This window comes from Malaya genurostris, chromosome 2, assembly GCF_030247185.1.
Source record: "Malaya genurostris strain Urasoe2022 chromosome 2, Malgen_1.1, whole genome shotgun sequence".
Lineage (NCBI taxonomy): Eukaryota > Metazoa > Arthropoda > Insecta > Diptera > Culicidae > Malaya > Malaya genurostris.
In genome coordinates this window covers 268,069,959-268,081,646 of record NC_080571.1, presented here as the reverse complement: position 1 = coordinate 268,081,646, position 11,688 = coordinate 268,069,959, and the positions used below count along the sequence as shown (strand labels likewise).

The 11,688-nt window shown below is 36.9% G+C and overlaps 1 protein-coding gene across 1 annotated transcript; it reads right to left on the bottom strand.

Moving 5' to 3' along the window:
• LOC131429913 (serine/threonine-protein kinase TBK1) lies at positions 1–3,160 on the bottom strand. The gene is made up of 5 exons (XM_058594366.1): positions 1,674–3,160; positions 1,340–1,619; positions 1,191–1,266; positions 503–1,129; positions 1–441 (listed from the first exon to the last, which is right to left on the bottom strand). Exons 1-5 carry the CDS (start codon positions 2,785–2,787, stop codon positions 337–339), a joined length of 2,202 nt encoding a protein of 733 aa, XP_058450349.1. The 5' UTR covers positions 2,788–3,160; the 3' UTR covers positions 1–336.
• Between the last annotated feature and the right edge of the window lie 8,528 nt (positions 3,161–11,688).

Genomic DNA, 11,688 nt, shown 5'->3' with positions numbered 1-11,688 from the left:
TTTATCGTTCAAATAATTAACGTTAAGCTAGAATTCTCATTTTTATTGCGATGAGATACTTGTCTTAATCATATCAAGTACAATTGCTTTGCTTTTATTTTGATAACAGAATGTAGTCAAAACCATGAATAAAACTAATCGATTATATAGTTCAAAATAAAAACTTTTTCGACAAATTATGTTCAAATACTATATAGGTGCTGTATAGCTAAAATTACCCTGAAAGTAGTTGGAATACCAAGAATAATAAAATCAGTTAAGTGGTACGCAAGCACTAAAAAACAAGCGTCACAAGTCTCTCGAATACAATTCATAAATTAGCTATCAGGAAGAACATTATGATGTATCTTCGCTTTTAAGCGTACACATTTGAACCGCGTCAACAAGTTCACTATTCTGCTGAAGAATTTTCTTGATTTCACGCTGATAGTTGAACAAAGTCTGCAATGAACATAAACAGCAATAAGTTAGCATTCGCAGTCATTTCGAATCAGGATCTTACCCTCAAATAACTCTGCATTTCCTTGGACTTTTTCATGCACTCCAGGTTCTGCTCGTTAACCGTAGTTTCGTTGGCAATCTTGGAAACCTCTCCGTCGTTTTTGATGTCCTCTTTTAGATCTTCTTTGATCTGAACCAGACGGTCCCGAATGTCATACAGCATTTCCTCGTGGGTAACGACGTCCTTGTGAAGGAACTGTGTCTGCAGAAATATCGTCTGGGCCTTTTTATACCAGTCGGCCAGGCATTCTGCTTCCAACTCGACCGCTGGTCTTACGTCCTCATTCAATAGTGACTTAATCCGCTTACCAGTTTCAGTAATCTTGATCTTTTCCAGTGCGTGAAACTGTTCATCGTTGTATGTTAACGAGCGGGTCGCACGGTCCCGCAACAGATGCTGCCAGGAATCACGTAAGCGATCCACTAAATACTTGGCCTTCTCGTTGACCCGATGCTTGTTGGGACTGCGAAGATCTCGATAGGCCAAATTCCAATCTCGACTGAGTGATTCCTCTACGACGAAGCGATTGTGGAGTTGCTGAACCGGGTCAGCGACACGCTGAAACGCTGCCTTCAGTTCGTTCAGTTTTGTGCTGATCGTAGTTGCTTTGTCTTGATAAGCGTCGTTCTAAAAAAAAGTGCTAACACATGATTTTACTGAACAATATAACCAAACATCTGACACCTACATTCAGCACGGCAATTTCCGCCAAATCGGCTATTTCCCAAACAGAATTGCCAATATCTTCCAGGTGTTGAACCCGTCTGTAATAAGAATAATAATTATGAATCTTTTTCAATTCCATGACTAACAGAAACCTTTCAGAGCATGACTTACTCGTGCAGTTTCACAAGAAGATTTTTCAGTAAACCGGCAAATTGCTCCACGGCTTTGCTCATCAACGAGTCCAAACTGGAAAAGGTTTCCACCCGTCTTTTGCACTCGTGGCCAACGCTGCAGGCACCTTTCGCTTGACTGGCGTCGTTTTCAACCGACACGCCGCTAGGAAATGACGGAAATTTAGGCAAATCCAGCTCGGTGGGAAGCGTTACATTGTTGTTTTCGATATTAAACAGCATCAGAGGTCGATCGGCCTCGGTAGCTGCATAGCCGCGTGCTATTGGCAAAAAGATTAAAATTTTATAGAAAGAATCAAAACTATTCAGCTTACCACTGCTATTGGTACCAACTTTCAGTTCAAACAGTTCCGAATCCATAAGTAACAGTTGCGAATTGTGCGGAACATCCGTTTGCACAAAAATATGCTCCTTCAAGTTGAAGCAAGTCTCCTCTGGATCCATGTAAACCTCGATAGCGGTTGCTCGGTTGGTGTAAAAGATGTGCAACCTCTTCTTGTTCAGAATATGCTGCACTTCGTAGAAGAACCTATCGAAAGACCACATTCGTTTTTGATTTTCCTCTAACAGACCGGCAAGCAGGGGTGTAACGAGATACTTGAGTCCCTCCTTGAGCTGACATTGTGCAGGCAAATGATTGCTCCAATCAATTGGACCATTTTCACTAGTCTGCGTGCCGGAAATTACACCCGGGGCCTTCTTTGTGGTGATATGATGCATGGTTTCCTTGTTTTTACGTCCACCGTAAGGACGGAATGGTAGATTTCCAGTGGCGACATGATACAGTGTTACACCGATTGACCACAGATCAACGTTTGCCGTAAAGCTCCTGTTGATAGATTTCCTCAGAACAGCTCTTTCATACATATCCGGATGAAGGTACTCTTCTGTACCGTAGAGTGAAACAAATTGCTGATTCTCTTCCAGCTCACGGGCCGCACCGAAATCAGTCAGCTTGTAAATTGTCTGGCCATCTTCGGAAATGTACTTCATTATGTTTCCTGGCTTCAAATCTCTGTGCACCAGATTATTATCTCGCAAGTGTTTCATTCCGGCCGACAGGTGCTCCAACACCAGCAAGAACTCTCTCTGTGGTAACCCGTACGTATTCTCCGGATCGTCCAGAATGTTGAAAAGACTTCCTCCAGTACACAGCTCCATAACGATGACTTTTCCACGGCCCTCCTGATCATCTTCGATGTCGAGCAGTTTCACGATATTGTTATGTTTCACCTTACGAAGCACTTCGAACTCTCGCATTTGGACATCGGGAGGTCTCATATGGCTTAACTGGTTGAATGTTTTGACGGCCACGGCTTCTCCGTTATGTTTATTGACTCCCTGAAACACAGCACCAGTGGCACCTTTTCCCAGGACACTGGTGGTGCACCAAACATAGTTACTGGAACCACGGAGAAAGGAGTTCATTATTGTTTTGTATCACGGAAATACAACTTTTTCACAAAAATAATCACAAACTGGGGAACTGTTTTATTATATTATATTTTGACACGTGACACTTAGAAAAACATAATTTTCAATCGACTGTGACGAAATTCCAATAAAATTGGCCGAATTCACAGGAAATTTGTTTTATCAGCTATCTTTCACATACCACCAGAGTCTCTGACATATAAGAGTCGCACAAAAGGAAAATTTATATCCAACTGGTGCTCCGGCTACAACACGATATTTTTGTTATTTGCTCTAGCATCCAAGATACTTTTGTGCACTTCAAATGGCTTTTTTATTGTTGTCATTTTATTGCGTTATCAGTGGATTCAAAGTGATGTATAGCCAACATTTGGCAGATGCTCAAGACTTCGGAATGTCATCCGAGTTGAAGCTTACTACCAGAATTGCCATTTTAAAATCTGTGTTTCAATTCGAAAAAACTGTAAAGAACTTTTTTTTGCATATATTTGATCATAATCTGTGAAAAACATTTTGAATATACACCATTTTTATGAAATATCATAAAAATCTGTATAAATTTGTGAATTTTGGTAAAATCTGTGTTCTGTCAATCTGTGTGAAAAATATCTGTGGTTTTACAGAATAATCTGTGAATATGGAAAGTCTGCTTACTACCATGAGATCGCTCCATGCATTATAATTATAAAAAACTATAAATATTGCTTGTAATAGATTAGATCAACATTCCACAAATCATACGGTTAATTAAATTCCTTTCCAATTTACACTTTTTATATCTTTGATGACAATACTCCTCATAAATTTCCAGAAAAAAATAATGTTTGGTTTGGTTCGTTTGTTGCCCCTATGACGGTTTGATTGGTACAATTTTATTTCACTCTTCGCGCAACTCTTATTGTAACAAAGACTCTGCTTGACACCATCCAAATAACAATGACCTAAGCAACGTTGCCAGGTATACCGATTGCTCGGTATTTATACAGATATTTCTCGGTTGATTTTCCAGAAGGCCGTAACAGCAAGTGACAGTTTCTCTTTGTTTACTTACTTATTTTTCAGGGGTAAAATATGAATGTGGCGTATACCGTTGATATTAGGAGTTGATGATGAAAGTTGCGTATACCCATATAATATTTTAAAATCTAAAGTTTTATTCCTTTAGTTTTAAATTTTTTTCATTAATTCGAGTCATGTTTATCAATGATGATTTGTATGGATCGAAGAGTAACGTTGAAAAAAATTACCTGCGCACAAACAAATAAAAAAATCACTTGTTGGATTAATTTAGCGCCGATTTTTATTTTTCAATGGAAATCAATGTCACAGTCAATTCTTTGGGATAAATTTGCTAGCTTTAAAATGACACAAATTGTTAGATCTTCTTGATGTTTCACAACGGATGGCATTCCTCTCGAATGAGAAAGATCCGTTAAATAATTTCTTGTATAGTTTTCCTTCACTTTACGATTATGGCATTTCACAGAGCTTTCAAATGCTACCTCCATTTTGGAAATTTTACCCACCGGTACTACGAATATCCACTATGATTAGCAGCAACTAATTATCCAAAAATATTGCCTTATTTAGTTCAACTCACAAGAAGAAAATTAAGAACGCAGTTTAATCTTTTTTACTCGTTCAGTTGAACGAGACTGATATGTCGCTTACTAAGTCACGGCCATCTAATTCTACTGAAAATGTTAGCATAGATTTTTTTATGTTACGTTATGTGCAACAGGAGATGTCTACATTCATAAACTTATCACTTTTCCAGAAAGCAATTTATCTTTGACTTTACGAATACCCCAATGATATTCCTTCAAATAATAATTATAACATAAATGAATTGATTTAATTGATAAATACTACCGTTCATTCTATGAATTCTTTAAACTATATAAACTAAGTTACTTATCATTTTGGTATTTAATTCTGACACAATATCAGTACGAATTTTATTAAAAAATTATCCTCTACGACCAATATTGGTAGGTTGTTTATATCAGTGGCTTGAAATTCACCTAACGGACAATATTTTATAAAGCCACTTCTCAAAAAATCAAATCACTACTGAAAGTGATAACTAAATTGCTATCACCTCCATTTTGACATGAAGGTGATTAAATCGCGGTGACTATCACCTTACGTAATGCCAATGTTTGATAGTGATGTTAGCCTCTCAGCAGTGGTGACAGAACTTGGTGATTATCACCTTACATGATTCCAAATTTTCAAAAGTGATAATCACTTGGTGATAATCACCTTACATGATTCCACCCCTGTATTCCTGTATCGAGTCCAAAAATCGGTATAAATACCGAGAAATCGGTATAGTCGGCAGCGCTGCTCCATACCGCAATACAGATATGTACTCCCAAAATACCGATAATTCACGGATCGTACAGATAAATACCGATTTTCGGTTTTAGCTTGGATAGACATGAGAAAAGGTTGCTGTGGGACCTTTTTTTTGCTCGCCAAAATGCGCTTCGGTGTCATTTTCCTGGTACTGATGTTACGAGATTTTGATACCGATATGGTACAGATAGATTTTTGCGCCAAATACAGATTTTTGGAAAAATGACCTGGCAACGCTGGACCTAAGACAAGACCTGACAACTGGCTTCTTATTCTTCCTTCTGAATCATCCTTCTCGTCATTTTCGCGCTGTGGAATAAATACCAACGTATCGGCTACAGTGTTTTTTTTAATAACGTTTTGCTAAGAAAAAAATATTTATTTAATTTAGATTTTTAGGCTCGATTTTTGATTTAAAACAAACATGAAATTTTTTTAATGCATTTTTTTATTATATATTAAAGCTTAAAAGCAATTAATTGAGCTTTTATGACAAAATACGAAATATCTTATGTTGAACGCAAAATCGAATCCATTGTTCACGTATTACCAGATCTTTTGGAAACAGGAAAAAATCAATTTCGGATAGAAATGCTTAGTGCGACCACAGTGTGGAACACAACAGTTCATTCTTATTGTAAAACTAAACACACTTTCGAGTTTACTATCACTATATACATTTATTACAAATGAGATTGAAAAAAGTTAAACATTCTTTGAAAATTTTCATTTTCATTGGTGAGCTAAAATTATACATTTTAATAAACTTGTTTTCTGATTTTCTTTATACTTGGCATCATTGCTCGCGTACCCTGCAAAAGGTTTTTCTTTTCACAATTAGGCTCTCTGACAGCTCACTTACAACCACAAATGCAAGTGTGATTGGTTTGTTTTCATCAGGAAACGCATGCATTAAACACGATTCAGACGATCAATCAATTTCCGTCGACGTCCTGATTATTTTTATTAATTTTTTTATCCGAATATTGCTCACGTATCCGACGTTAAAATTTTCCGTGAACTTGACGTAGTGTCCTTTCATATGAACTGCTTACAATTAATGTTGTTGTTTCGTAATCGTTCCATGCAGGCGATAGTCGCTTGATGCTGCGTGTGAATCGCTTTTACATATTGTTTTGTTTTCATCAGGAAACGTGTTGGCCACCCATTTTTCAGTAGGGCCGCCGTTCATTTTTCACCGGGTATAGAAACCTCAATTAGGCTCTCTGACAGCTCACTTACAACCACAAATGCAAATGAGATTGGTTTGTTTTCATCAGGAAACGAATGCATTAAACACAGTTCAGACGATCAATCAACTTCGGTCGACGTCCATATTGGTTTATTAATTTTATTTAGCCGAATATTGCTCACGTATCCGACGTTAAAAAGTTCCGTGAACTTGACGTAGTGTCCTTTCATATGAATTGCTTACAATTAATGTTGTTATTCCGTAATCGTTCCATTCAGGTGATAGCCGCTTTATGCTACGTGTGAATCGCTTTTACATATTGTTTTGTTTTCATCAGGAAACGTGTTGGCCACCCATTTTTCAGTAGGGCCACCGTTCATTTTTCACCGGGCATAGAAACCTCAATGTGCGGGTAGCAACATCAAACTCAGCCAATCAGAAACTGGTCCATTATGGAACAAAAACAGCCCCCCAGTTGTGAGGTCTTGTCTTAAACAATGACTACCAATTTAGCTGTTTTCGAAGGAAGGGCGAATCTTGCATTGACAGCAAATCTAATAAAACATCGATTAACACGGAAAATAAAACTACTTATTATTTGACTTCTTTTTACTAAATTTTGAGTTCTTTTGAATCTTCTCTTTCATTCACTCCTTCCCTTGTTGTCAAAATACAAATAACAAAACCACCCAACAGCGAGAGTTTCGTTCAATAAGCCAGAATTAAATAAACTGTATCAACCTGATATTGAATTAATACGGCTCAACCGACGACACGACCAGGCACTCCGAAGAAAACTCGAAATAAAAAGTGTCTGTGAGTGATTTTCCGTCAGTTACCACAAATATAGCGGCCCCTTGATAATGATAAAATTATTCTTTTTAGGCAACACTGTTCTGGTTGCTATGCGTTATTTGTCAAGGAACCGCAATTATAGGAATAAACAAACAAACTGGAAAACGTTCCATTGCCACGAAAATGCAAGAAAAAAAAGGATTAATTTCGGAATACAGGGAGCTATTCTCTTGTGTGCAGCCACATATTTCCAAATCTGTTGCAATAAAATGGACACAAGACGAAACTGAATTTATTATAATAATAATCAAGTAAAATTACTGTTTCTAAAACTCGAAAAAAAACGTGGAGCAGGATGTTTATTTCGTTTATTATGCATTCAATTAAGACCAAAAACATTATTTCGTAACACTAGAAGAACCCTTACAGAAGTTGAAATCAATGGGAAAAGAACGATAATGAAATTGCTGCGTTCTGTGATGTCGATTTGAAACACCAGTATTAAATTTAAGCTATTTTCAAAGATCCTTCATGCATTGAGTCAGCAACAATAAAATGCATTTATTTATGTTATTTCTCTGCTAAATCATGCTAAAAAGCTTTATTGTTTTCCATGAAGATCTTTATTGGAGATGCGTTTCAAGTCTTTTCAAGAGAATTTTCCAAGAATTATCCAGATGTCATACTAAAACTATTCTACGGTTACCAGAACTCATAAAACAAAAGTTTGTCTCAATGGCGCGAAAAAATAGTAATGCTGATGATACGATCTTAGAAGAAATTCTAAGTCGCACAATTTGAAGATTTTATGAAAACTATGCTATAGTTTCAATTCATGTTTGATTTTTTCTAATGGTGTGAGATGCTGATGTAGTTGATTGGTAACTGCTTTGGTATCAAATTTCCGGTGCATACAATTACTGGTGGTGCAAATAAAATAATATAACATATCGGTATCGCAAAAACATAGCGCTTCACTTAACTTTTAAGGGCCGATTCTTTTTTTAGGCACAGTAGTAAAATGCGCGACTGGTATATAATGATTCGGAGTTAGTTTTGTTTATCTACATAAACATGTTTTTGAATAACAGTATCCAAGGTATCTGTTATTCGAAATCAATAATTTATCAAATCGAGTTGCCAGTTTTAACAAATTTTCAAGTAATTTCGTTCTGACATTTCGAGTTACTGAAGGGTAGTCAGATTTGCGATACAGTTTTAATAGACGAGTGGCAGGTCGTGTCGTCGGCTCAACTGTACAGTAAATATAACCTAGAGCCACTTTACATAAAATTAGGTTGTTTTGCGGTTCCGTGAATGTTTCGACTTTGGTTTCAACTCTTATTTAGAAGTTATCGTATATTCTCAGATCAATTTTAGAATAATAGATAAACTGTTGGTTTATTTTCAAAAGATATGCAATGGAATGGCAGCTTCGTCCTATATAGTTCTTTGTATTACTAAGATTGTGATTTTCGCAGAATCCGTATTTTAATGAAAAATTGTAGGATTTTAAAGCATTTATTAGTAGGAGAGAGCAACTCGATTTGTTTACTTTTGTAAGATTCGCCCTTCTTTGAAAAACAGCTGAATTATCCACCGAAGGGCCAGCCAAATACAAATTATAATACGGAGTACTCCGACAAATTTTCAAGGACACATTTTGCATCGTGCGGTACATTGTCATGATACACTATCAGAGTGACAATGTACTTTAATGAATTTTCCATACAACTAGCAACGCTGAAGGGTAGAAATCAATTCGTCATAGTTACTGTTTATTATGATGAAAAATACGGAATCAGATTTAGTTTCGAAGCGAATCGATAATTTGATGCGCCAAAAAGTGGAACATTTCACTAAGTTGTACCCTGCAGGGAGTGCGATACAACAGTGTGACGGGCCACATTCTCAACGGTTCAATCTTAGCTCGTCATTTCGGATTAATAAAATCTCGTGATGTATCTATGGTGAGTATTTCTGAAATACAAGAGCATTTAACTTCGCTTATAATTTATTGGAAACTTTTTGTATGCAGTTTCAGTCACCTAGAAGGCTCTAATTAATTTAACGCAAGAATTGCGATCGTGCAAAGCGTGATTTGATGGAATCGTCTCTACCGGCGTCCGCAATGAAGGAGACTCGCACACTTCAGCCACTGGAGTCGTTTCCCGTTGAGATCATCTGCCAGCGTCAGCCAAATGCGGACCGCGTACCCAATATTATAATTTCTATTAGTGATAATACGAAGTGACTTACCAGGGCTGTTTTGTGTACTCTAAGCTCATCAATTTTGACGACCTAAGTGATATACTTCTTTTTAAATGCTACTTTTAAGACGAAATCAAAATATACGTTTTTTATAAAAACATGAAAATGGATTTATTTGCAATTGGGGTCGCCTTCGACGGGCAACAATCTTGAACTTTATCAGTGAATGGATTTCAGCCGGACCATTCTAGTTCTCGCGACCCATGCTGGTCAAGATAACGGTAAGATTCGAATTTTCTTCGGCCCTAGCTCACAAGCTAAGCTTTTAGTCATCGCATCCATTATTTGTATTTGCTTATAGTATGTTCACATTAACGCTGATATCAAGTGATATACCGATATACTTGATATCCGATGATATCATCACAGACTAACAGACATGACAGTATGAGTAAATGCTTATAAAAATATTTTTTCGTGATGCACTAGTTCCACCTATATTGTACTGCGCGAACTATTTACTATCGGTATACCACTTGTGTTATGTAAAAGTTTTTTCACTAGTTGCTTCCCCCTCGTTTGTCAACACCGATCAGCTGCTTGCAGGGATGCCTGATTTCATCATAATATTTGAAAATGAATCGTCACAATAAATTGTTGGATTACGTTGATAATACATTTAACTCTTTTAGCGATGCTGGAAGGAAACCATTTATTTTTCTCAACGTTGTTCATCTAGACTAGTTTAGATTGTGTTGGTAATTTTCACCCGAAATTAAGTGACGGCAGACCAGAAGTAAGTAAATATTGTAACAAAACGGGTTCGATATTGTATTGCGTTGAAGGATGAGAAGTAGGCACAATTCTGTATACAGTTTTGGCAATATGTATTAAATCTGTATCCTGCATGAAATTCGCATGGACGTATGCAAATCAATACATTACAGGTAATTCTGTATGAATGGAAACTCTGTTGGTAAATGAAAAAGGCGGGTGGGTAATGTCAGAGACATAACTGGATGTCGTGAATACGAAAACAACTGACATGCTCCTTAACACTTCCGAATATCAATTGTATGAATTATGCACGCATTCCCCTTTTTCACATTTTTCGCAAAAACAAAGAAAGCTTCACTTGATCTCGATTACTGTGAATTTCACACAGCGAAAAGTGCACAAATCTAAGCAAACTATTCTTGATTTGCAGTAAACTGAGGATATTTCCCTACGATTTGCAAACAACAAATCCTAATAGTTCTTTAGAAAACTTTTAGAGCCATTAGAACGGCTGATATTGTGCAATGCTCTCCACCGATGTTTTTTTCCCAATGCTAATGACTGGCAGCTGTGACGTAATCGCTCTTGTCGAAAGCGTGCAGACGACACAAAACACCTCTGCTCGCAGTGGCGATTGAATCCAAACTGATTGAATTTTTGTTAAGAGATTTCCTTTTATGTGATTTCGTTTGTAGCTTTTTCACTAATGGGTGGTCCTAACGGCTATAAAATTAGCCGCATACAGAATTTTATTGTCGATTATTTCATTTCGGATTTGCATAATTTATTGAAAGAAACTATCAATATGCTGTAGGGATTCGTTTCCAGCATACAGAAGAGTCAAATTGCGTAATTCTCTACGACATTAAACTCTGGAACATTTTTCGCAAAAAAAGGCTTCACTTGATCTCGATTACTGTGAATTTCACACAGCGAAAAGTGCACAAATCTAAGCAAACTGTTCTTGATTTGCAGTAAACTGAGGATATTTCCCTACGATTTGCGAACAACAAATCCTAATAGTTCTTTAGAAAACTTTTAGAGCCATTAGAACGGCTGATATTGTGCAATGCTCTCCACCGTTGTTTTTTTTCCCAATGCTAATGACTGGCAGCTGTGACGTAATCGCTCTTGTCGAAAGCGTGCAGACGACACAAAACACCTCTGCTCGCAGTGGCGATTGAATCCAAACTGATTGAATTTTTGTTAAGAGATTTCCTTTTATGTGATTTCGTTTGTAGCTTTTTCACTAATGGGTGGTCCTAACGGCTATAAAATTAGCCGCATACAGAATTTTATTGTCGATTATTTCATTTCGGATTTGCATAATTTATTGAAAGAAACTATCAATATGCTGTAGGGATTCGTTTCCAGCATACAGAAGAGTCAAATTGCGTAATTCTCTACGACATTAAACTCTGGAACATTTTTCGCAAAAAAAGGCTTCACTTGATCTCGATTACTATGAATTTCACACAGCGGAAAGTGCACAAATCTAAGCAAAATGTTCTTGATTTGCAGTAAACTGAGGATATTTCCCTACGATTTGCGAACAACAA